The sequence below is a fragment of the Psittacula echo genome (genome assembly GCF_963264785.1).
Source record: "Psittacula echo genome assembly, chromosome: 7".
NCBI classification, from domain to species: Eukaryota; Metazoa; Chordata; class Aves; order Psittaciformes; family Psittacidae; genus Psittacula; species Psittacula echo.
Window position 1 is genome coordinate 34,609,859 of NC_137740.1, and position 27,479 is coordinate 34,637,337.

The 27,479-nt window shown below is 39.2% G+C and overlaps 2 protein-coding genes across 5 annotated transcripts in view; both read right to left on the reverse strand.

The window, feature by feature from the left end:
- Positions 1-509: 509 nt before the first annotated feature.
- SKIL (SKI like proto-oncogene) lies at positions 510-19,220 on the reverse strand. Of its 2 annotated transcripts, XM_080623393.1 has the most exons (8): positions 19,097-19,220; positions 18,241-18,370; positions 16,431-17,506; positions 11,801-11,898; positions 10,139-10,377; positions 9,690-9,931; positions 8,438-8,662; positions 510-5,521 (listed from the first exon to the last, which is right to left on the reverse strand). In XM_080623393.1, the coding sequence occupies exons 2-8, from the start codon at positions 18,317-18,319 to the stop codon at positions 5,360-5,362; spliced, it is 2,121 nt and encodes a 706-aa protein (XP_080479519.1). In that variant the 5' UTR covers positions 18,320-18,370; positions 19,097-19,220; the 3' UTR covers positions 510-5,359. The 2 variants fall into 2 exon arrangements, with proteins under 2 accessions (XP_080479519.1, XP_080479520.1); XM_080623394.1 differs by lacking the exon at positions 19,097-19,220 and having other exon boundaries at positions 16,431-18,364.
- A 1,455-nt stretch (positions 19,221-20,675) lies between these two features.
- PRKCI (protein kinase C iota) overlaps positions 20,676-27,479 on the reverse strand; it is a 31,980-nt gene continuing 25,176 nt past the window's right edge. For 2 of the 3 annotated variants that reach the window (XM_080623116.1, XM_080623117.1), the window contains one exon: positions 24,658-27,244. In XM_080623116.1, the coding sequence (XP_080479242.1) occupies positions 27,157-27,244 (88 nt within the window). In that variant the 3' untranslated portion in view covers positions 24,658-27,156. Of the gene's footprint in view, positions 20,752-24,657; positions 27,245-27,479 lie in introns of those variants that run through there. The other variant, XR_013957408.1, reaches the window with a different exon arrangement.

Below are 27,479 nucleotides of genomic sequence, written 5' to 3' on the forward strand. Positions count from 1 at the left end.
TTGTTCATTACTAAGCTATTAAGGGTGTGAACAACTCAAACATTGCTGGAATTTCCAAGCAGCAACAAAAGCTGAGCACCAGAGTACAACCCAAATATGCAAGTGGTTGTACTTACACGTATAGACACCAAATTTATGTCAAGATACACAGAAATCTTACTGTCAATAATCTCTTTGTGGAGTCATAAGAGCTTTAGGAGTCTTCAATGGACCGATGAAGAGGGCAAGCTATTGTCTTGTCGATTTTGCTAAATATACCCTTTAGAAATCCGGGACCTGCTAGCAGGCAGTGGGAGTTCTGCGAACAACTCAGTGTAATCAGGGTTTAATTTACTGTGTCCAAAGCAAGGAAGAGTCTGTGTTGTTAAACACCTTCCAAGAAGTCAAGTTTAGAAGTCAGTGTTTAAAAACATCACAGACAAGTGTTCTGACATTACAGTTCTTTATTGTTTTGAATCCACAATCTATACAGGTATTTACAAAGCATGAAAATGGATAACAGCACAAAATACAATTGAGGTATAAGCTAAGAGCACAGTATGTCATGTTTCAATAAATATAATTTAAAATTTGTAAACTAAGTGACCAGATAGATGCATCTTGTTTACTAAAACCATATAAAATATCTGTTAAATCTCACGTGAGGTAGAGGACAGTTTTGTGTGTCATGTAATGCAACCACAGCAACTCTTAACAATACGACTGTACATCATTGGCAAAGTATTAAAAATTGTTGAATGCACTGATCGTTTTTCACAGGCTTTTACTATGGTTTCAGAATAGTCATCCAACCTGTTGCCTTGCGCTAACACAGACTGTTGTTTTGCAGCTACTTTCTGTAATCTGAGATAATTTTATACTGGCATGTCAGCATCAATACGTTCAAGAGTATGAAAACACAAAACCAGATTTTGTCAATCACAGAAAGCAACATAACAGCAACAAAGTATTTTAGACCAATTTTTTATTATTTCCTAGAATTAGTTTAAATACAGTACAGCTGTGCTTTCCTTTAAGTGAGGTATCTATATTCGGAGGAAAAAAAAAAAAATCAATTGATACTGTTACATTTAATCAATTTTCAAATAGCAAAATTTTATACGATTTGTTTGCTGTGCTTGATGAAGTGCTTAGAACTCATTTTTCAAGCATTTTCCAACTGAACCACTAACCCTGAAAAAACACAATTTTCCAAGTAATGAAGACACAATACAACATGGTCGTGCAAGTCGTAAGCAGTAACTGCTATCACAAAAGCTAAAAGAAAATTGGGTGTCTTTTTGAAATATGAAACAAATTGAAAATTCTGCACATTCTCTGTAATGAAAACTGATGAATACTCAAATTGCCACCGTCATGAGCAAAAAGAAAATTAAAATTTGCAGCTTTCTTCTGCTTACTACTGACAGCTTAAATAAAATTACTGAAATATTGTAAGCACGGATTAACAGGTAGGTGTAATTATGTCTTTTGTCGACTTCACCACACTATAGAAAACAGTTGTGTGGGTCAATTACATGAACTAAGTGCAGAAAAAATACAAAGTCATTATCTTAAATGACAACCAAAATATATATTCTACAAACAAGTGAATTCCAGGAAGCTGACCATGTCAGCATGGCAAGGCCAACTTCATACCTAATGCTAGGAAACTTTTCCAAAAATCTCATAACACATTCTAGCTATCCCCTCCCCAAGAGAAAACAAGAGTGTATGAAGGAAACATTGTGACTTCTAAAATTCGGGCCAAGACTTATTCTTTCAGGCCACCAGTAGCTTTTTATGCTCCCACTCAACTTCTCCTACTTCACTAATTGCTTACACCTTTACTATATACAAGTGATTTTACACCTAAGCTATCAATATATTAAATATAGAATAAAATTAGTTTAAGAATGTAAAACATAACTACATTTATCTAAATACTCAAATTGAACAATATGCTTCACAAAAACTAAAACACAGACTAAGTTTGGAGATTTAGATAAAAATCTCTTTTGTCTTGGGATACATCACTATGCTGCAAAAGAGGGTGCTTTCAGACTGCCAAAACTGCAGGAGTTTTACCCTTTAGGCTCTTAGGTTTTCTTGTTGACTGAAGTACACAAAGCAATGTGAAAGTTCTCTTTTAAAAGAAATATAGGAGGAAACTAGCTATTCACCTTGCATCCTAGTTACTTTGTTCCAGAAGGTACACCAGGCAACTTTGATATCAGTCTGGGTATTTAATAATGCAACTTTCAAGATTATAGACAATTTCAGGATTTTTTCCTACAGGTTTCACATCACAACTATCCAGGAAAATTACTTCCTGCCTGAAAGATCAGCAAGCAATAACTTGAAGACAAAACAAATATTAATACAGAAAATGAGCATGCTATGACTAAAAGGGAGGACCTAATGACAGAATAAGTTTCTACCATTAAGTGTGCACTTCAATGAGGGCCCTTAAATGTGCATTCCGAGTTCCTATATTAGGCTGTAAAATAAACCATTCAATGTGACTAGCATAAGGTAGTGAAAAAAGGTCAACATATTTGTTCTAGAACTGATACAGTATTATTTACAATTTACTAAAAAACTATCTTTCAAAGGCTGTGAACACACAAAATCTATGGCACATTTATGCATACATTATTACTTAAACTCAGTATAAAATTCAGTCTACACATATGAAAATTGCTTATGTTAAAGAGCCTGAAAGTAATATTTAAGAATTTTAAGAGGATTACAATAATTTAAAATGCATTCTAACTTTAGATGAATTAAATGGAGTATTTACAAAGCTACTTTTAAAGTTATTTTAATAAATCTATCAGCTTTTTCAGCCAGATGGTTTTAAATGATTAGGAGGGCATATCCGTAGCTGGAATTGCTAAAAATTCATATAGCTGTTTGAGTTCTTGAAACAGTGAAAATGCTAGTACAAACTATCGACACCAGCATTTTAATAGTCTATAGCATAAGCCAGTTAACAGCTGGTTGACACAGAGTAACCCAGGCTACACCAGCACTCTGTTGCAATTGCCACTGCTGAAGATACACCAGTGGCAAAAGGGGAAATTTGAGCAGAAGTTACATAACACAGACAAGACCTGAATGGAAAGAGAATATACAGTATTCTAATATAACAATCCCATGAGGATTCCATAAATTAAACAGCTAAAATATAAATACTGTGGTAATTTAGTTACTGCAGCTGTATTAAACAAGTCTGTAGGGCCCTACCTATACTGACAAACAAACAAGTGTAGTTCAAAACACTGCTAAAGCAAATAGAAATGCTCTCTTTTGCTCCTTGAGTAACACTCAGCTGAAATTTTTCTGTTTCCTAGGACAGCATTTTCTTTCTTGCCCATCTAACTAATCCAACATACGTTCAGTCCATCAATGACTTCAAGCTCCATTCCCTAACAACCACTTTTATCACCATTCTTGCCTACTCTCCCTCCCTATAACCATGGTTTTGGTGCTTGTTACAGTAAACATTGTGTTTCTAAAGCAAGTGGTGTGTAAACAACTGGAACCATCTACAGTCAGCACCTTTCCTGCCAAACCATGCTGCAAACACAGGCTTTTTCCCTTCTTTTTTTTTTTAAGCAAAAATTTAGAGATGATCAACACTGACAAAGAAAATGGTTTGGGTTTTTTTTTTCCCACCTAACCTGTTTTAATCATCAGTGTAAATATGACACAGAGCTCAGAAACAAAACTGTACACAGCCATAAAAGAATCATTCTGTGACTCCATGGAAATTTATCACCTCATTTCTCATCCACTTTAAAGAGTTGTGCAATTTTATCTTTCTCTGTGATATTCAGTCCTGTCATGCCACTGAAAGAGAAACAAAAGTGAACTCAAAAGTTTTCAGTTTTACTAGTTAGGGGGGAGATTAAAAAATTAAAAAAAACCCCCAAAAACCAATGTAGGCTTTTACTAGTGGTTTCATCCCAAATTAACTGAATTATTAAGAGACTAATAAACCTAAGTACCTCAAAAACAGAACCTAAAGTACAGGTTAAAATTACATAGTGAAATGCTAGAATTACTAAAATATTCCTAATCACTGACATAAAATCAGTCAACATCTGTTAGCTGTATCAAACTTTGGAGAGAAGTGCAAAAAAAGTATTTCTTCGCCCAACTTTGTAGTTATGCGTTTAATCCACTAGGAACCAGACTTCTGAAGTACTCAAACATTATATATACATAAAACAGTAATTCTGTACAATCACACACTTCCAAATGTTATAGCTTAACAAACATGCTGAATTTCTTAATTCATGGTAACACTACCATGCCATTCAAATACAGAGACTATCAAAATGGTTTTCAAAGTGCCGTAACTCAGAAGTTTATTTTTTAAGCTATTATCGCAATGTCAGTTAAGGCCTGTTCTATGTAATGGAAGAGAAATCCACGAGGTGGCAAGAAGCTCAAAGTGCGGAGGCTTATGGTACGAGAGGAACTAATATATATATTTTAATAAATATTACTTTTCTTGAAAGCTTTACTATCTGAAAACCAGTTAAGTCAAGCTTCCTCAGTTTCTAGAAGGAAAAGCCCCACCTCTAAGCTTTTTATTAACATTGCTTTCATACCTACTATATAGAAGAAAAAAACGTGAGTTTTTAATTCCCAAAGATTCCATTATAACTGTAAATTTTTTCATTTACAAAAACACCCTAATGTTTTCTTCTTCCAGCACAGCAAACAAATGCCGGCTGTAAAATTCTTTAGATTATTAATGAGTTGTTAAATAGAAAATACTGAAAAGATCAGCTTGATTTCACACAATGAAATTATGGGAAAAACGCATGCTGCTAAATCACTTTTGATGACCCATCATCTGTCTCTGCGGAAATTTTGAGTATTACCTTACAGATGGAAAGCTGTCTTTACTTTCCCCAGTTCAGGAATGAGTAATTTACACTGAAACCCAAACTACTTTTGTCCTTGAAGAATTCAAAATGTTTTAAATGTACTTTTATAGCTGGATGTGCAATTGATAGCAAAATAAAAAGATCACCACATATATTTTAACAGACAATATTAAAAGGTATATATAGAGTCCTCAAGACTGCATTAGAAATAGACAGAACCGGTCACTCTAAATCAAGAGGTTTGCATTTTTCATTGTTTGAGAAAAACACCAGTACAAATAAATGTAGATTTTCATTGGTTAGGAAAATCTAAAAATGTACACCTATCTATATTTATTTATATATATCTTCATCTGGCCTTGTTTGGGAAATAGAAATCTGCAGAGAATACTTCTCATCACACTAAGCTGCTCAAAATTCATTAAAAACCAAAACACCCTGTTTGAAGGACTCAGTCAACCTTCCTCTTTCAATTTCTATTTTCCTTTCCCATTTTTTGAAGATTTCAAGATCTGCAGCTTCAACTCCTTTATCATCATTTCTAACTTTTCTCTTGCCTCTCGTTCTTGTCTCAGTTCATCCTGAAGCTCTTGTCTATCTGCCTCTGCATGATCCAGTCTCTGTCTCAATTCTGCTAGCTGTAAAAGAGACAAAGAGAGGCAGAGCAAATTTTAGCGAACTTATTGTAACGTCAACTATTCACTTCAAGACACCACTGATGACTACCCTATGCATCAGATGAAAGGACTTCATTTACCAGTTACTTATCAGCTCCTCTTCTACTGTTATCAAGAATCATGCAGCATACTATACCATTAGCAAATGACGTAAGTATGCAAAGTTGCATAAACATCATACACATATAAATTGTAGTTATATTAACTGTCAACACTAGACCATGTGATAATACATACAATCTGTTAGGAAGATTGTCATTATGTCAGAATCAGATGTTTCACAAATCCCAGAATAAAGAGCACTTTTCCATTTATCAGCTTCTTTTCTCTTATTGACAAAGTATTATTCCTTTATTTCAAAGCCTGAATGCACTTCTACAACAAACAAAACCACCAACACTGTTTCAATACCCTTTAGTATATATAAAACACACTTACCATAAATGACATTTAGAAAACCTTGAACATAATGCCTGTGCATTTGTATGTGTGTTCAAATATGAGTCCACGCACATTTTTTGGCAAAATGTTTTGTGTTTAAACACAGAAATTAAGTATTATTTTTCATCTTTGGAGTACAGTAAAACTTGAACTTCCTACAGTGTCATCAGAACTTATTCACAGTGAGGTCTGGAAATGACTGATGAATTTTTCAAGTGTGGGAAAGTTACTGTCAAATTGCTTATCCATATACTACCAGTAGTTAAACAGGGAGGAGACTGGAAATCAGTTCTCTTCTCTACCACTGATTTTAAGGGGTTATTTCTTAAAAAAAAAAAAAAAAAAAGACAAAAAGCCTCACTGAATCTAAAAAATTCATCTGCCTTTATAATGAGAAGTATCTATCTGATATAAATCATCGCTAAGCTCTTGAGAATGAAAGACACAGGAGTGCGCAGGATCACTGGTGTTCACCAACTGCTGTAAAACTGCTGGGCAAAGGAACTGCTGTGCTGATTTTAGAGAAACACTGCATTCAGCAACCTTCCTCTCCACTTGTATCATCAGAAATATTTAAACGGTTCTTCATCTAACCAGAAATATTAAACAGTTGTTAGATATTAATGCCAGTCTTTTGACTCCACTACTTTGATGAAGTAAACTGTTGCAGTACAATAATGCTCACTGCCTACATGCTGCAACACGTACATAAGCACGTCTCTGGTTGAGTTTTGATTTCCAGCTCTAAGGAAAGGTTTCGTTTGTGGTTACACTATTTCGATTGACAGGGTAAAGCAACAACTAAACTACACAGTTCATTAAAGAAGTCAAGAAAGGGGAGAGGACACTTAGTGCATCTTCAGACAGGCCTAGAAAGAAGAACAGACATTTAAGGAAGTTGCAAACCCCAAATTACTCATTTTGTTTAATGCAGGACAGGGTTCCTTCCAGTCCACAGTTCTCGTGCAGAAAACACAGCCTGGTCAGCTGCTTCAAGAAGACATTAGATGAAGGCTTTTTTAAAATGCTGTACACACAGCTTGGGGAAGTTGCCTGTTGCCAGGACCTCTGTTTAACTTGGGTATTTTTGACAACTGCTTGGAACCTAGGGTCCAAAATCTATTGCAAGATGTGATAAACAGAGAAAAAGGCTCAAATTATATGTTGCCAATGGCTCTACTCTGTGGGTGTACCACACAGGTAATAACAGAGTAAGCTTTCTTGAAAGGAACATATTTAGTTTCCAAAGTCTAACTTCAAAAGAAACAATCAACCAATTTCTGTGGAGAACAATGTATGGTTTTTACCCAACAGAAGCCATATAAAACATGCTATACATGATTATCTTCATAAATTAGAACATGTCGCTACTTGCAGTAACAGGGCTTGTACCAGATGTTTAGTAAATCAGGCCTTAGAGAGGATTATTTCTGGCAGCAAGGCCAGGAATCTGTGGAGTGGGATGTCATCAAATTAAACTAATGAGAAGGATTTACAAGGCTAGTCTCTGCCCTACTCCCCAAAAATACCAAAACCTGTCTCTCAAGTACTGCCTGTTTCTTAGTTTGAGACAGCAAGAACAGGAAATACACAAAGCTACAATCAAATGATCACAAATCTTTCCTGAGCTTAAGTTTTAGTTTTATTTTTGAAAAGCTGTAAAGACTCTTTTCCTGTGACATGGTACAAAATACATCACTGTACATCTAATCATAATTGCAACTGATTTTGAAGAGGCATTCCAAGGCTCCATTGGGCAATAACTATGTTTTTCCGATTGGAATAGCATGAATTATCTCCAACTTATGTTGGAAGCAGTAATAAAAGTTAAAAAAAAAAAAAAAAGTGAAACAATCTCCACAGGTTTTGATATGTAAACCCAAGAGGCAGGAATGAGAGACAAAAAACTGAAAATTTAATTTCCAAGAGAACTCTTGCCTGAATGCTTTGACAAAGCACAGATGTGGGCTCTATCAGACAGTGCAGATTATACCACCAAAGATCAGAAAGAGCACCAAGGTATGCTACTTATCTGACAAAAAGGTGGTTGAGAAGTTTGGATTTTTTTTAACATACAAGGAAGAAAAAAAAGAAATAGCTTATTTCTGTAACTAAAATGAGAATAGTTAGTTCTATAACATGGGCAAGGCTATACACATTAAAAACACAATTTGTTTTAAATGAGGAATTAACAAACCTTATGCTAAAGATTACTATTTTGTTAATAACAGCACGTGTGTTTGCAAGCTGCATTCTACCTCAGTTTCAGTCAAGGAACAGGGAAATAAATATTGCTGTCACTGTGACCTATTTTGGTATTCGTCTATGGTATCAAAACACACAGAGAAGATGAAACCTGAAGGTGGCTGAGCAATAGCTTCACAATTTCCTGATACGTTAAATGCCATTTCATTTGAAGCAACTTTCCCTTCTCACCTGTGCTGCATATTCAGCTTCTTTGTCTTTTTCTAAATTGGAGTCACAGCTACACTTTTGCTTCATCACTTGGTCCAGTTTCTTCTCCAAGTCTCTCTGCTCAAAATAAAATTCTTCCATTCTTTGAGCATGCTCTGTTTGCAGACATTCAAGTTCTTTTTGTAGATTCTGCTGCTCTTCAGTTAGTTCCTTCATAGATTTAGAGTTGCTTAACATTTCCACTTCCTGTCAAGAAAAACCAGGATCATATACACCTTGGCTAAGATCAGGAAAGTACAAAGCTGCATTTAAATGTGTATCTGTAAACAATGAGGCCAAAAAGGGCACATTTATCTACTCATAACAATAAACTGATAATGGTAGGTATCCTTGATGACAGCCTGGAATTCTGTACCAATCATTTCACTTTTAAGACATTATTTATAGACAGGGCTTCCAGAAACAGATTCACAACTTCCAACAATGAACCTCAGAAAGCAGCAGCACTGATTTACTAAAATATACTTTGAAGATGTAAGAAGTGCATCATGAGAAAACAGAATAAATGTGTTTATTTTTCCACTAGCATTTTGGGATTTTTTGTTTTAAGTCTTAATTTTTTTTTAACTTATTTACAAGCTTTACCTCCAACAGCAGAACAACTTAAAAGTAGCAGCTCTAGAGGATTCTGGTCCATGAATGTAAAAAGCAAAGATGGTGTTTACCTTAATCCAGAAAACAGAAAGGAGGCAGAATCACAAATGAACACCAGCTTCTAATGTCATCCATAATTAAGAAAGGCTAATAAAATCCCCCTAAAAAAAAGGGCTTATCGAATAGAAAGAGGAAGGTGATATTCTTTTTTATACAGGGCAGCAATAAGACCATTCCTAGAACACTGATGTCTGCATTTTTAAAATCCTGAAAACTGAGAAACTTTAGAGGAGTTAAGCTGTATTTGCCAAAACACTTAAATACTTGGGAAACATTCTGAAATTAAAGAATTGGTTTACATTTGGATAAAACAAAAGAAAGAGCTGCTTGAACACCGCTGCAAACTGAAAAGACACCAATTATTAGTGGACTCAAATCTAATGAGCACAGGGGATATTAAAGATTTGGTGTCTGGATTCAAGCTGGAAGGGAAATTATCTGTGTGCTTTGTGGTTTAAAATGAATATAATCTGTGATACCAATCTAAAATCAGGCAGCTAACATCAGTTTTCTGATGTCAAAAGCAAAAAAGCAAAATGCACTCAGATTGTCACTGTACCATTTGAAGCTGCTGTTTTCTCTGCAAAATAGTATTTAGTTTTTCTTGCTGTTTGATGTAGGTTTTCATTACTTCTTCCATAATCCTTCCCTTGTCATCTTCACAACTGATGTCCTTCATGAGAGTGGGGGACAAGGTTCGTACATCATTACCTACTTCAACACGACTAGAGTCTCGGGTGATTCTGGAATAAACATGTTCAGATCTTCCACCTCTTGCAGAACGAGTTGACATGGGTGGATCTGTAGATAAAAGAACAACACAGCATAATAATCACTGAAAATTAAACTTCCAGAATGAAGAAAAAGCAAAGAAAACAGAAGATGATAAAAAGGTCAAAAGAACTTTTGGAAAACTGAAGTGACATCACAAAATAATAGCTTGGTGTTGGGCTTTCCAAAATGATATGGTATAAAAAAGAAGACTCCAATGAAATTTTCACTACTCACCTGAACGTTTATGCTGCTCCACACCTGCTTTCAAGTCAATTTTTTCCTGTTCTTCCAGAGAAAGGTCTGGATAGGAGGCAGTTTTTTTGTGCTTTCCACTACTGAGCTTTCTCTCTGACTGTCCAGGTGAGGATTTAATTATTTCTGAAGCTCTGACTGCTGTTTTTGCAACATCCTTACATTGTGATGCAAGAGATACATTTGGGGCAACCACTTTATCACACATATAAAGGTAGTAACTGAAACAGTAGAACAGTATAATTAAGAACAAAGGGTAAGACATAATAGATTATGACTAGTAGAGAGCATAAGTTTAACTGAACATAATTTCAAACTGTAAAAGCTTCAGTGAAAAATAAGCACACCCTTTTAAATTTTTCCTATGCAAAAGGAAATCCTAACGATCCACTTAATCTTTACTGAGTAGATTATCCAGATAAGGCTTTGGGGCTATCAAACAAGAGGATTTTCCAAACATGACTGATTAAAAAGAAATTGTATAGAAAATCATGTGAAGTCTTCATTTAAACGCAAAGGGTGAAATTTGCTGTCTGGACAGTCCAGACTCTCCAGCGTTTTCATAATCCTTATATTAGCAATGGAGGATGGGGGAAGTGACCAGTATACTGGGAATGACACTCTAAATAGCAAAGTTGCGTACTGACAGTGCTGGGGTACTATCTGAGACCAATGCTGGACCTCCTTTCACACATACCTTGAGCAATACATCCGTATTTTCATAGCTCCTGGAATCCTGTGAGCATCCTTCTGTACCACCCTAACCTAGTTACTAACTTTTAACTGGTACAGACAGAAAAGAGTACCAAATGTGCTAAGGTTAGTGGCAAAACAATCAGTGTTACTATGCTGGAGTTTTCATTGCTGTGCTCAACGCTTCCCTTTCTCCTAGTTCTGAAGGAAGGAACCGACAGAAACAGCAAACTGAAGGACCATGACAGAAGTTCCACCATTCATGCGCTTGCATGGGAACTGGTTTGATGTGTGTGTGTTGCTCTGATGCATGCTGCTAGCCAAGAGTCTGATCTCACCCATATACGGTAAATGCACAACCACACAGGAAGGAGGGGAAGAGCTATGTTGAGAAAAACTTCCCTCGTTGATGCAGATGACAAACTGTGTACTATGTTAAGGAAATGCACTTGGTTTCTAAAACCAGGAAACTCATCAACAGACAACTCAGCCACAGCCATTGTTCCAGTATGAAGAAAGCCTTCAAACACCTTTTACAAGTCTTTTTTTGAAAGGGAATTAAGTTGCACTAATGGTAAATAACGCCCTATGCATATTTCCACATGCATGAATTGTATTGTAATATGAAAGATTAAAAATTACCTTTGGACATTTCTATTTTGAAAAGGGAAATTGCAACAACATTTCAATTGTATTGCCTACTGAAGAACACTCAGAGATCACAGCTTGAGTCTTGTACCAAAACCCCTTGCATAAGCAATTCATTAGTATTTCCACTAAGAAATGCATAAAAAGCTAGGGTTCAGTTACTTCTGTGAAATATCTTAGAGTTTTCCTAACAATTTAGGAGGCAAGTACATTTTTTTCATTTTGAATTATCTTTAAGTACCCACAAGTATTTAAATACTTGCCCATACACTGCTTATAGTTCTACACAGGAAATTGAGTTACCTTGGATGGATAAAGGAGGGTGGCTGAGGATCAGTTTCTGTTTCTTGCTTTATCACTGGATACCACTGGGATAATTCCAGGGTCTGCTGTGATTCTGTCTAAAGAAAAGAAAATAAACTGGTAATTGGAAGATGGGTACATGTTACCTACATTTTCAAAAATGCTCCTCAGTGGAATGGCATTTACACCATGAATACATACACACTACAGATTTGGGGTAGTGGAAAATGGAGCACCTTTGGCATACATGCAGAGTGACTCAAGTCACTGAAGTTTCCTCAATCTCCAGTTTCCCATGTTAAGCAAAGTAGCAATAAAATTAAAAAAAATCTCTTTACAAACATATATAAAAGCCCTGCTGAGTTTCCAGAACTCTGCCAGGGGCATGCTAAAAATGTTCAGGAGAAACAGAAAGCAGAAATTAAGGTTCCCAAAAGGTGGTAAGAGCCTTCTGCAATAAGGTATCCACATCATAGTAAACACCTGCCAGATACATTACAAAATGAAACCTGTGAATAAAATGGAAGAATTACTGGTGTTCCAGACACAGAACTTTCTTCAGCTGTCATAAATTCTTACTACTCTTATAATAGAACTGAGCAAAGTTGCTACAGTAACATGATAACTCCATTCCCTTTGCAGTAACAAACAAATTAATTCAGGTGCATCAGAATACATGATCTTAAAAAACTTTTGTGCATTTTGTATTTGGATAGCACTTCTTGTTCTGTTTGTCTCAAAAAATATTCTTTGAATTACTCTTCAAAGTTACTAGTGATACCTTGTGCCCCACTGTAAAGTTACTCTTAATTTCAAGTGAAAGGTGTTTTGTCATATACTTAAACACGACACATAGCTAAGAAATTGGTTCTTAATTTCACTGTATTAAAAATAGCCTTGGGAAGCAGGTTTTGGACTAAGGTGTGCTTGGTTGACCCCAGCCAGCAGCTAAGTACCCATGCAGCCACTCCCTCACAAAGGCAAGAAAGCTCCTAGGTCACGATAAAGATAGTCTAATAGAAAGTATCTCTTTGGTCACAAATCCAAAGCACAGCACCATACAGGCTGCTACAAAGACAGTTAACACCATTCCAGCCAAAACCAGTACTTTTTGAAAGTTGGTCAATTAAAAAAAAAATTTAAAAAATTTAAAAAAAGCCTATAAAGCTAAAAAATAAACCCAAACAAAAACTCCAAACCAACAAAAAAAAACCCCTCAACAACAACGAAACTCTTTACTGTACCAAAGATATGTTATCAGGAAAGTTTGTATTTATGCACACTGAAATAAACTGTCACAGAACTTCAACTAGGGCAGGCAAGAGAGCTCTCAGTTACACAGGTGTGGCTTGTACCAAGGTCTGTAGAATCAAGCCCCACTTGACTATAAGAGAGACCAAATCACATCTACAATACTCTGGTCAAAACTTCCAGCCCACTAAATTGAGTAGCAATGAAACTGAAATTTAACTCCACCCCTGCAGTTCCTCAAAAGGGTTCCAACACAAAGAGAAAGGAGGAAGGGTACACGGAAGTTAAGCTCCAAAACAGTAAATTCATAATCAAGCCTTTAAGTAACAAAGATTTGAAATAAAGTTAATCATCTCTAGAAAAATGGCCTCATCCTGACACTTCAAGTTTTTCTGCTTATTCAGATCATTCTAATAACTTAAATAATGTACACATGTTCTACTTATCCTGCAGTTAGTACACAGTAACCCAATTTTTACTTCTGAACCACATCTGTCCATTTAACACATTTATACATTTACATTTGAAACTACCTATTGGGTAATTGCTATTTTCAAGTTATTTGGTCAGATTTTTGCATTCCCACTTATTTCAAATGGAAACTAACTTTACTGTCTGCCCATCAGTGTGCATTCTGCAAATGAATTTCATAACATGAAGTCAATTTTTTACTTAGGAAAGGAAATGAAAGGTAACCATGAATAAACACGAAGTCTTTTTCTAAGTCTATTCTTTCCCCATCATCCAGGTTAATAAAACAAAGCATCTACTTCAATGTATAGAGGTATATTACATTACCTAACAATCTGCTTAGTGTAGATACTCTTAAAGAATTCTGTAAACAGAATATAAACAAGTTGAATCAAATGACTTCTACTCAAACTCTCTGGAAGGGCTACATGAAAAATGTCTTAATTTTCGTATAAGCTAGCTGAACAAAGCTGTTGTTTAAGGAAAACTACTGTTAAGCCGGTAGTATTAGCAGAGATGGGATTTATAAAAACGCTCAGAAGAAATGTTAACTCTCTACATTGCTAACTTTTCCCCATGCACAGTGACCAACTCAAGGAAGTAGTCTGAGAAGCAAGGCAAAGTTTTAGTACAGAGTAATTATCAGAAACTGTCACAAAGTCAAAGGGAATGAAGATATGACAGCACAGACGTCAGCAGCAACCACGGCAGCTGTTCTATCAAGAGCAGGTGGATGCTACGCTGCAGTCTAGAACTCAACCGAAAATGAGAACTCAGTGCAAATCAAGAATACAGCTTACAGCCTTCTTACTAGCACAAAGAACAGAAATGAGTTAACCTGGCAAGTATGCTGTATGCTCTTAGAACACTGAGAGCAAAAGCATATTTGCACTGTGAGGTGAATAAACTCAGTGAAATGCTAAGGAGAAAGGCAAGGCACAGATTCAGGATGCTCCACAGACTACAGGATTTAATTGATAATTTATTATTACTTTATAGACAAAGACATAGCCAAGGGCAACAGTTCTTCCTGAGCCCTCCACCATAACCTCAAAGATACAGCAGCTGTTCAGAGGCTGGTAAAGGTAGTAAAAGCAAAGGTGGTGAAAAGGTGACAGAATAGCAAATGGCACATCCTGCAAATAAATTTTGCTAGGAGTGTAAGAAAAGGGAATGCCTACACACTGCACCTGCTACCTCTCTCACACCACAGAAATGACGGACAGAAAAGCTGACTGAAGCAGCCCAAGCTGCCCCAGGACAAGAAAATAGAGGCTGTGCTCCTACACTGCTCTATTAAACTCTTCTTTTGTACTTTCCAGATGAATATTCATGAGACAAGAAAGAAAAAACAACAAAAGAACAACCCTCTCACACCATTTCATCTCTGTTCAAGTTTTCTCAGTTTTCTCTTCTTCTGATTTCATATGCTGCTTTGTAGGAAAAAACTATACAGGTCTGCAATGGAAGACTAGCAAGTTTTTGTCTTTCATTTGCACCACTCCAGTCCAAAGAACTGCTACTGCCAATTTCAGCTGGGTTTTTTCACCTGTACACATGAAACCAAGAGATCTGGCAGGCTGAAATCTGCTACTGTGAAAAGGGAAGTGGAATTGTAAGTATGAATATGGAAACCTATTTTCATCGATGCATCCATCATACTAGAGTTTAATACCTACACTGGCATTGCAAGGATAAAGACTGCCATGCCTTTATCAGATGAAAAGCAAAGTCTCGTTGCTATGAACTTACCTGCACCTTCAACTGATTCAGCATGTGGAAGCATGCCAAATTGCACGGAAATTTTCTGCTGAAATCCCTTCCTGTGGACTGGCACAACTGTAAAAATACCTGCTACTACTGTAACCCTTTGTGCAATACTAACTTTTCAGAGGTATACCCTGAAAGGTGTAAACTTACAGCACACCTTTTTGGGCTCGGCCATCTGGACTGCTCTTGCGGCTATTTCAAAATCCACCACAAAACATCTTGCAGGCAAAACTGATATATAATCAAATCAGTAGCCATCAAGCAGATATATAAATGCCAAATACACTGAAAAGAAACACAATCATGGACCAAGAACCACTTAAAATCCTCTTACATTCAGACTATATCCAAAAGATTGCACCTTCTATGAATGGAAACATATGTGATGTTCAACATTTATCTGGTGCTTATTATTTAACGTAGAAGCCCTCTAAGGGAAATGTGGTATTTTTGAACCACAGCACAGACTTGCAGCAGCATTTCAGGAAAAAACATGACATCTATTATCAACCATTGTCAAGATACCGGCCTACAGCTCATTACTTGGGCTGCTTAAAACTCCCTCTTTTGGGCCTATTTCTCTATATAAGTAGTTTAAACAGAAAGCTATTGCTGAACAAGCAGACTTTGGGCTTCCAAATAGCAATGTATCAAGGCACCATTACCCTGCTCATAGTCATGAGATGGGTGGCTAGCAAGCCAGGTCGCCATACACCATACGTGTTTGGAGTAAAAATGACAAATGTAGAACTAGTTCCTAATACTTGATTTTCAAGCTCCTTTCTGCTTTGCTCAGCTGTTCCAACACATACCACACAAAGCACACTTAAAGGTCAAATGGGAGAATGAAAATTTCCACAATAGCTCTGAATTTTCCAGAGACCGTGTGCCTTAGAACAAGAACCAACAAAGCCAAACCAGCTCAAATGAAGTTACTTACAGCCCAAAATTGAAAGAAATTACCACACCTTTTAATGAGAAATGTATTTCCATGGTGAAGCTCTCCCACAAATTTAACTTAGGCTTGATTTGACAAGTATTCCCACTTGCAAAAGGCACTTACAACATGCTTCCAAAACAAGTATTTACATGTGAGCAAAAAGAGATTTAGGAGTTTTACAAGAGTAGGTGAACTTACTTTGGACCTAGTTCTTTTCTGATTTTTCTCACTAAATTTCTCCTTCATTTCCTCCAACAGATGCTTCAGTTCCCGCTCCTCTGATGTTCCCAAGTATTTTTGGTTAATATGCAGGTAGCAGTGCCACTTGGACGATTCAAACCCCCAGTGACAGGTCCTCTTGTCCGGGGATCTATGCGAATGCATCACAAACGTCTGGGGTGAGAACATCCCATAGCACTCCAAACACTGGATACATGGATCATCCGGCGCAAGGTAGAACTGAGGTGCAAATAACCCCTGGCATTTGCCCAGGCATTCATGCTCTACTTCAAAGGCACTGCCAGTCTCTTTCAACTGGGCCAAGGTATTCTTACCAGGGAGAAAACTGCCATTTTGTGGAAAAGTGCGAGGACGCAGTAAAGCATTGCATAGTCTCTGAGCATCAGTCAGCGTAATTAACCCGCAGGATGGAGCATTAAATGGAAGAATTCCCAAAACCTTCAAGATATGAAGCTGGTCAGAAGTGCACCTTGAGCAGTATATATACAGTTCATCGCACACAGTGTTGATCTGTTGCAGTGAGAAATCTCGGAGAACCGAATTCAACACTTGAGGCAGGCAAAGTCTTTTTTCTCCTCCAACTTTAAAACAAGAGATGGACTCCCCCTCCAGAACAGTCTGGGTGAGTTCCGTGGAGCTGTCCGGAGGAATGAGCAGTGGACCAGAGAGTATCTGCGGTGATGGAAGAGGCAAGAACACAGCAGGCGACATACTTTCCTGGGAATAACGAGCTGAAAAGGCTGCTGGTCCACCAAGCGAACTCTGGCTGCTGAGGTGGAACTGTGCCAATGTGTGTTTCAAACCTGGATTTAAATTCAAAGGCTCAGAAAGCGAAGTACTGTTTGTCTTGGCAGTTTCCCCATCAGCCTCCACAGGAGTTTCATCATATTCGTCCAAGTTTTCCTTCTTTATGGTTGGCAATTTATTCATTACAACTTCAGCTTTGCCATTTACATGGATCTCTGTCATTGCTTTTTTTAATGGAGGACTCCCATCCTCTTGGATCCCACTCCTTTTTTGGTCTGAAACTAGACCTAGAGGGAAGTTTATTTGTGGGCTTTCCATTGCCAAACACCAGAACTTTAATTAGTTAAAGTCTTGAATGTGCATTTTCCTGCTTTTCATAAAAAAAAAAACAAACAAACAAGTCAAGTGCTCTTGACTGCCAAGCTCAGGTACACCAAGTTTTGCACCCCTTTCAGTAAAATGTTATTTCTTCAACCTTCAGCGGTAGAAACTGTAACACCTTTTGCACATTGTACCATGAAATCAATAATGGAGGGTTGTGCAAATTTTTCTAATTGAACAGTTATTTGTTCAATTTTCTAAGATAAAAACCCCACTGAAATGTGCATAAAAAACCTTCCCTTCATACCCTTCCCACTGTTTCACACAGTAGTCTAGTACAGCAACTCAGTAAAAAACGTGTTGACGCAAGTGTGCATCCTTGATCTTTTTTTTCCTGTAAAAAATATACTGTCTTTTCAAGTACGCCCGTTTAAATATTAAAGTAGAAAAATGGTCTCGCTTCAAAGAACGCCGATCTTAACGCAGCTGATCCAAACCATAGTTTAAGTTGTATGAAAATTTCATTCGGCACTTTCCGCTCCTGGAGATCAAACGCAACCTTAAGGGATCGCTTTATTGTGCTGCCAACTTCATGATTTCACCGCTGCCACGAGAGTTACTATGGCAGCTCACAAATAAATCCCCAAATTAAAGGCTGGTCCAAATCGTCGTCAAAAACTGAATGTCCCTCGAGAGTCACCTTTCACACAGATGTCACTGGTTTGTGTCAGAATTTTCTCACCCCACGTTATTAGCAATAGAAGTAGGATCCAGGCCATCGGCTCAGTGCATGTCTGGTGCTAACGAAGAGATCAGTCCTTCCAGGCAGCCTGTGAAAAGGAGAAGAGGTCAGCCACAAGCCACTCCAAGACACGAGTCTGCTGGGTCTATAGGGAGGAGATACCAGTTTCCCAGTTAATCGTGGGATACCAGCGCGCACGGAACTCTCCTCCGAGACCCTCAGCCTGACCGCCATCCCGGCGGAGAGGCACAGCCGGAGCCAGCCGCAGACAACTCCCGGAGCGCCGCATTCGCCGCTGGGCGAGCCGCGGGCAGGCTGGCGGAGGGGCGGCACCGGGGCGGCTCTCTCCCAGCGCGCACACTCTGCAAGGACGGGGGCTCCGGAGCGACGAGAGCCGTCCTCCATCCCTCCCCTCCGCCCGGGAACCGGCCCCTCGCCCGCAGCCCCTTCCCGGAAGGGCCCGGGACACCGCATCCCGCCGCTCGCACCCTCCCGCGCCGTGACTCACCTCAGCCCCAGCGGCACTGCTCCAGGCAGGGCTCTCTCCTTCTCCCTCCCCCTCCCGCCGGTCTCCCCGCTCCGCCGTGTCCAGCTCCTCGGGGGAACAGCCCGCACCGCTCCACCGCCCCTCTCCCCACCTCCCCCGTGCTCCACCGCCCGCACCCCCTTTCCCCCAGGCCGCCGCCGCCGCCGCTCTCTCCGCCCGCTGCAGCCCCATCCCCCTCAGGCGCTCCCGCCCCTCCCCCGCCGCTGGGCCGGCAGCGCCCCCTCTGTCCCCCCTCCCTCCCCCGCCGGTAATTCCCCGGCTCCTCACCCGTCGCGGCGAGGCTCCGGCACCCGGGGAGCGGAGCAGGCGCCGCGCACGCACCGCCCACCCGTGACCTCACTGCGGAGACGGCGGCGGCGGAGACAAGCACCGAGACGGCGGCGGCGGCGCCGCGCGGGCACGAACTGCCGGCAGCGCGCACCGCCCCCTCCCCCTCCCGCCGCCGCCGCCGCAGTAGCTCCGCCCACTGTCTGGGGCAGCGGCGGGAGCGGCTGCCCTTCCCCCGCCTGTTGTCGCCTCAGCGCCGGGAAACCCTCCCCCAGCCCGGGCCGGCCAGGTCCCGCTGCCGGCAGGAAGGGGAGACATAAAAACCACAGAACATGCAATAAAGGAGTTACTTATGCCGGCCTTAGCTCGCCGCCCCACAGCCGCCCCTCAGCCCACCCGGGCCAGACACAGCCCCGGCAGCCCTGCCGCCGTTACAGCCCCAGGGGGAGCGCGGGGCCGGGAGAGCCCTGGGGAGACGGCGAGGCGCCGAGAGCCGGGGCTGGGGGGGGCAGAGCAGCCATGGCAGAAAGAGGGAAGGAGCCATGGCGGGAGAGGAGGGAGGAAGCCCGGGAGTTGACGGGCAGCTGTCAGGCGAACCGGTCCCCTGACGCGCGGCGAGCGTCCCTCAGCGGGGGTTCGGTGCCTGCCCCAGCGAGGGTCGCTCAGTGACTGTGCCTCAGTGACTGCCCTTCCTTGAGCGCCTCCGGGCAAGAGACCCCGTGAACGGTGGTGTCCGCTCTGACACCCCACTGCTGCGGTATGGGGGAAAGCGGGCGAACGTGATGGTGTCTGTCCCCGAAGCAGTTTCACAGACCTCTCCTTCCAATCGCAGGCTCATCGTGCATCATCGGGAGTGAAGAGACGGTGAAGCACAGGGGAAGGTGTCAGAAACATTCCAGAGCCTGGCTGGGAAACCGTACAATCAACTCTGTGGAGAGGCATTCACACGAGGGGCTTCTTCCACTTCGGTCTTGTTACTGGAGGAGGAAGACGCTCTTCAGGGATTGCTTAGTACAAATAGTTCATGTCTTGCAAGTTTCTTCTGTCTGCAAGAAGCGTAAAGCTTTTTGGTTTACCTCGTCTTTGTAAAGACAGTGTTTCAGCTGAGATTAAGGAAAAATGCAATTTGCCATTGCCTTTTTGCATAGAGTTACATGTTTTGATGCGATACAAATATAAAAGCATAACACATGGAACAGTTGCACAACCACGAGGCACCGCTTAACGCTGGCCGGCACAGCCCCTAAGGAGTGGGCTCACTCCCGTGCCACTTTCTAACACCATGCCAGGATTGCCACAGAGCACACAAAACCTGCCTTGCTGCTGATCGAGAAAGAGGTTTGATAATGCGTGACTTCACACCGTTGATACACTCAGATTTCCTCAGCGCTTGCTGATGGAGGAGCAGTTGAGAATCACTGCAAAGCTGCTTCGCGAGTCACTTCTTGCTTTTAAAACACCGCATCAGTTGTGATATCTAAAACAGTATCTGCATTCCTTCTCATGGTGGTTGGGCAAAAAGCGATCTGGGTTTGCTGATGCTGGTTTGTGTGCAGGTTTTCCCCTTGTTGCTAACCTTAGATGGTCACATTTGTAGGCAGGAGTTATCCTCTCTCTTTGCACAGCAGCTCATGCAGTCCTAGGGACCTGTGGTGCTTTATATTGCAAAAATAATAAACTGTTGACAATTAAATAGTAGAATACAGTTTAGAATATACATATGAAAATATAAATAAGTATATATAAATAGCAGTGTATATATATATATATATATATATATAAAAATAGCAGTGCCTGGGCTTTTAATGGTAATTCTGTGATGGCAAAGACAATAATGGTCATTTTTTAAAACCTAAAGAAAACCACTTGACCTTTCTCTTACAAAAGAATTCAGGTACAGTTGAAGTAATTGTAAAGCTGAAATAGAGCACGACCTCAATTTTTATATTCAGTGGAAGGTGTGTAAGGACTATCATTTTATTGTTGCCATATTGCAGCACTCAGGCTTTCTTATAAATGAACGGGTACCAAAAAGAAACTTTGTTGAGGGATGCAGACCTCCAAATTACCTGAAATTAAGTGTACTTTTTGTTTTTAAGCTGCTTGAAATTAACATTTCATAGAATGCCTGTAAAAAAAAAAAAAAAGTAACTTCTCTTTTCACAGAAAAGAAGTAAGGAAAGGCATAAACTCCTTCCCATCCATGTAGGCCAAAGCATAAAGAAAAGTATCCCAAAAACTGCAGAAGAATCTTAGAAATACTGGGTTGGTTTATTTTCTCCATTTATAGTTAAGCAGACAACACAAGGCAAAGCAGTTTCAGTTCAGCTGCTAGCGTTAATGAAAACGTGAACTCCTTTTGTGCAGGGCAGGGAGACAGAGGAAAGTCTTCCTGGAAATCAGGCATCAACAGGAATATGTAAAAGTTCATGTTTGATCTCAGTTGTCTGTTTAAATTCTGTTTAATTCTTGATTCTTCTGCAATAAAATGTTTGAGGGTAGGACAACAAATAGGTTTACGGAAAAATTAACACATTTGTGAAAAATACCAGCACTTATTTACTAAGCAGATACCCAGTTTGTTGAAAGGCCATAACAGTACAGCCGAATAAAACAAGTTCTGGATCCACCAACCAGCTTTTAGAGCTGATCCTAAAAGAACTTCTTCCTAGTATTTAATCTACATCTGTCCTCTTTTCTGGACATTCCAACCTTCAGGAGTTTAGGATCCAAATAAAAAAAATTCTCTTCAAATGCCAGTCAGTGAAACACACTATGTCATATTTTCATTTTTAATTTACTGAAGAAAATGCAAGATTTATTATACCAGAGCTGGGCTGATCTATGGATGTAAGGAAAGCAATATACGTAGGCAGATGCATTAAATCTTTTATTACACCTACTGAGGTCATAGAAGCTTTCAGTGGTATTATTTAATTTAGGGGGTTGGGGTTCTGCTGCACATTATCCATTTCAGGTTGCAAATTGTGGTAGCTATTGTGCTGTAATGACAGTGTTGCTATAGAGCTACAATAATCAGGCAACGTTAGACAAAGTTGGTAGGTAAAGGATTGTCTATAAAAAGATGTTAACTCTGCCTACAACTTCTACTGTAGATTGTGAGCAGCAGTTCCAAAGACACAGTGCAACTAAAACTCAAGTTACAGACCTTTGCAAGATGTAATAAGTTGAGCTAACAGAGCATAGGAGGAATCTTTCTTTTATTATTAACACCTCTGAATTTTTAAGAGGTGGTGACACTCTTTGGAAGCGCACAAAATTAACATTTAAGGTGGTCTTAAGATGTAATGCACAAATGGCACCTTCACTGCTTGGTTTCAACACTTTAGGTTTAACACCAAGGCACCATGTACTGAATTTTTGTCTTTAAGTCAGCTCTAAGGAAAAAGAGTTACAATTAAAAAAAAAAAATTAACTTTACAATTAAACAGTGACTATGAAAGTTTCATTCATAAACAAAAAAAAAAAAGAGGGATAAATAATAAAATATGGGAATGTATAACTTATTTCATGTATTTCCAAAATAATACCAAGCAGGACACACTCAAAACCAGACCTTCAAAATACTATGAAATAAAAAATGTTTAAAAAACATTTTTGTTTTTTAGGGTGTTTAAAAAACAAGTAAGTCCTGCCCTCCTCTCATACATCCCCCTCTGAATTCCTTGCAGACCACCTCTGACAGTCCCTGGGGTTGATACCTCTTCCACTCACACATTAGGAAGAGAGGCAAACTAATCTGCTTTTCTGAGTGCAAATAAAAAATTCTTTTGAACTACTGCCTTAAAGCAAAATAAAATGATCTTTCAGTTGAGCTGGTTAACATAGACACAAAGTTGTTCACCAAACCGCTAAGTGCATAAACAACTTTGTCACAGTTTTAGAAGTAAGATTCAAGTTGCATATTGATGAACACGGGGGGGGGGTCTACAGAAGGAAGCATTTATTTATTTATTAAGCTGTTCCCATAAACACTCTGAAGATGCTGAAAGGCACAATTGAACACTGACCAGACAACAAAAATTGTGCATTTTATTCTCTGAAGATACCAGATAAAGAAAAAAAAAAAAAACAAACACACTTCTGTGGCAATTCTTAATGGTAAGTGGTAATACTTTGGAGAATGCTTGTGAAGTCTCCTTTGATATTAAATAACATAGATAAGACACAGTATTAGATACCTGATCACAGATCTTACACACACAGAGTTGATACATTTTAGCATGTGCCATACCTTACAGAACAAGCTACTTTAGAAGCGGGTCTGTACAAAACAGCTAATGAAGAACTGTACTTTATCTCTTACATCTGAAATCACAGCCAAATTCAGCTGCACAGTGTCCAACCCAGGAGGGGCTCAGCCCACTTCGTTAATCTCAGAAGTCAAATGCAGACGCAACAGGTTTCTGCTTCTATTTACACCTGACAAAGCCCACCACCTCCAAAAGCCAGATGGATCTAGGAGGTAGATGCTTCTCTGCCGTTAATCGTTGGTAATTAAATGGTAGGATCGCACATTTCAAGTATGCAGTTCAGATCCCTTTATCATAAACAGGATAATAAAAGAAGTCTTAAAACTCTAACAGAACTATTCACAAGAAGATGCAAGATAGGATAAAATCCTTTTTCTGAAAGGGGCTCCTACCTCACTTCCCTCTTCCCAGGAAAATAATAATCTACAGGCAATTTCAGATAACTTCCTTGCTTAAGCCATCCATCATGAAGTGAGGATGTGTGCTTAGCAGTTAAGGTATCAAGTATATATATAGATTACACAAGCTATTAATTTCTTTTAGAGAGTGTCTTAACATAAACAATTGCTCAGACTGAGCTGAGAGCAGTTGGCCACCAAACTGAGCAGAAACAAGAAGCGTGCGTGGGGGGAGGTTAAGCATTTAAGATATGCAACCATCTGCAGCATTTGCCTAGGACTGCCGATACATACTTTTAATAACAAGCCAGACTGCAAGAGGAAATCTCTTTTAAAATATAGATACACAGATACTGAAATACAGATATATGGAAATACATGGTAAGTGCCCTTGCCCTCCATGTCAGGAGTTGAAGAAACAAAGAAAGAAATCATGCAGAAGTAAGCACAGCAGAGGACAACATTGCTCCAAATCCCAAGCTCTGGCAGCTGAGATGACGTTTTACAGGTTACAGCTGAAAGAGGTCTTTGGTCAAGCAAGCTACAAGTGCATTTTATGTTTTACGTGAAAGCTTTCTCTCTCTGTGCAGATGACTGAAGCCTTGCTGCTTTCATCTCACCACTGCTGTTGGAATAAAAGAGAACCTGCAAGACACGATGAACATAAGGCTGGCAATCCACATTAGAGAGGGACCCGCATTCTAAGATACATTTGGGGAACGCAGGGAGAGTGAGATGTTTCTTAGGTTGCTGTGGTCATCCCAGTGCTATCTTCTAGAAGGAATTACAAGATTAGAACAACTCTCCTGTGACTTGGATAGTTAAGGGTCAGATGACAAGCAAAGCCCAGCATTTCACACTATTTGTTTTAGAAGTTAACACACAGAAGCCTAATACAAATGTTTTATTTAAAGTAAAAAGTGTGCACAAATAAAGGGAATGATTACACAACAACGTTCAAGACCATATTCCATACGAAACAGAAAAATAGTAGTGACAATATTAACTAGCCGAGTACCCATAAGAATCCAACTCACATACAAAAAGGAGGTAATTCCACATAAATACATCATGCTTCTGATGCAGACACTTTCTCCAAAAGACAAAGCCTATGGCACTGGACTGTTTACACTCAATGTCCCTTCTGAATATTTCTGACTGTTGCTATATGCTTAACAATGAAAAATAACTGTTAATATCATGGCACTTTGGAGAAAATTAAGGTTCAAAAAATGGATTTACAGTCATTTAAGATGTCTGTCACTTAGCAACATTCTTAATGGTTAGATATGTACATAGAAAAAGTATATCCTCTGTGACATTATCTGTAAAAAAAAATTAATTTCTGCTTTAAGAACAGAAGACAGTGTTTTACTCCATTACTCTGCTGTGATGAATAGCAGAAATGCCCTTCCTTACGTAAAGCCATTTTACTCAATACCCCATATGAAATTAAGCCACTGTAGAGACAAGGCTTTTCTTGTTTGCTTTAAATAACTTCCAAGTTTAATATCAAACATTAAGTCCTGATGTCTAAAACTAGGCATGCAGGTGCAGAAGTCAGAGGCTAAACAATCATAATTTCAAACCTGCACGTAAGCAGTTCACTTGACATGAACTAATGTGCTGAAGTTATTAGCTGCTCTTTAGAAGTAAGTTTACTGCAATATTTTACATTTGAAAATATACAACTTGAATTTAAGGGAACCTGATTTTTAACAGTGTGGAGGGTCAACGCTTTCCTGAAACCGAGGCCCCTCCAATCACTTCCCAGTTTTGAAAAACTCAGCCTGATACTTAAAGTTTCCCATTCATACTGCAAAGAAAAATACGAACTAAATACTATGTACCATGACAGTACTGTGCATTTGTGCAATCTCTCTCCTTGAAGCTAACATGCAAGTGAAAAACCATGCACCGCAAGATTTGTGCCATGGATTTACAGTGTGGCCATACAAGGATTTTCAAGCAGACGCAATGAGCAAGCAGGTTTCTTAGAAGTTTTAGGTAAGGTTTGCTAACTTGTGCTTACAGATACTTAGATCTGCTTACAGTAACACTCAGCTTTCCTTACAGCTCTTACTTATATAACACAGATTCTTTTCTTCAGTGTCTCTTAATCCCTTTTCCCCAAAATAATAAAAAAGTGGTACATTTGGCATTTCTTCAGCCTAAGGCATCCAAAACTATTCCTTAAGCATTAAAAATAAGAATCATCTGTGCTATATATTACACTGTTCACTAACCTGAAATGTAAGAATCACACCTCCCAAAAGTCCTAGTTTGAACAGTACTTTCAACTGATTCCAACTGCTTTCCTATTAACTTTGGGTCTATTATCGACATTCAAGGTTTGATTGTGACCACAAATCGCCATCTGCAAGTGGAGAAGTGAAGGGAATTATTACGGACAGCACCTTTCCCCCTCTACCCCCCAATGTGTTTTTTCCACTGACAAAGTGGAATGAATTTCCAAAAGTATGGCAGTAAGGTTAAAAAAAAGAAACAATGCCCTTATCTAGGCGGTGGCTGTAACATGCAGTTCCGACACAGTGCAGAAAGGAAGTATAAAAGCAAGAATAGCATGATGTTCTATGTCTGTCAATATTAGCTGCCCATTACCACTAACCTACATGCTACAGATTTTAACTTTTCAAAAGTATTAAGTGAATTCCATTTATTTAAACTGACACTTTATACCAAGGACAACCCTCACTGAAAGGGACAGGCTCAGAAAGGCACTCTGCATTTCAGCGTGCAGTTCCTAGCGTGTAATTCTGTCTATTGATTCTAATAATCATCTCCTTTAGAACAGGATCAATATACCCTGTGAAAGCAGCCATTCTTGACCTATTCAGTTTAAAAACCTGCTCTCCTTACTGTCTTTTCAACTTGAAGGGCAGTAACACGGCTCTAAGTCCAGAAGAACAGGAAATCAGATATCCAGAGAAGAGAGATTTAGAACTACAGAAGTCATAAGGTCTTACTTCTCTTGCTGGAAAAATGGAAGTCCTTTAATGATATTTTACTACATCCCCTAATGCAACTTTTGTTCTTAAAATAGTAAGAAAACTTTCCTTTATCAGAACACTGTATTGGCAGATTATCCTGTTGTGCAGTCTGGAGCCCCAGAGACCAACTTTGATCTTAAAGTTCAAGTTTGGCAAGACTGTTGGAAAGTTGGACATTTAAAATGTGGCAGCTGAAGGTTCAGCATAACAACTGCCCTGGACAAAAAATAATACAAAAAGAAAATTAGTGAGTAATTCACACTAGGTGGCAAGGGTAAAATGTTCAGTTACTCATTTTATGCAAGTACATCCAAATGAAGAGATGTTTATCCATGCAGAAACAGAGTAACAATTGGCACAGCCCAGAAGTGGAGAATTCAGACACATTCCTCAGCTGACATCAGAAGAGGATTTATATATTCAAAGCCTTCAAATTCTGACTGGTCAATCTTCTTCACAATGTCACTGTTAAGATTAGAAAACAGTCATTAGTTCAGCAAAACTAAAAAGGTAACATGATTAAGTGAGTTGGTCTTAAAATTTAGACCTGCACAGCAGATTGCAATTGAGAAAATCTGTTTTTTGTCCCTGTCTGTTTTCCACACAAAGCAATCTGCAACGTTTGCCATTTTAAAGCTTCTAAACCAGTAATTTTTGTAAAAAGTTGAATAGAATGTGATAGATCCTGCACCTGCATCAG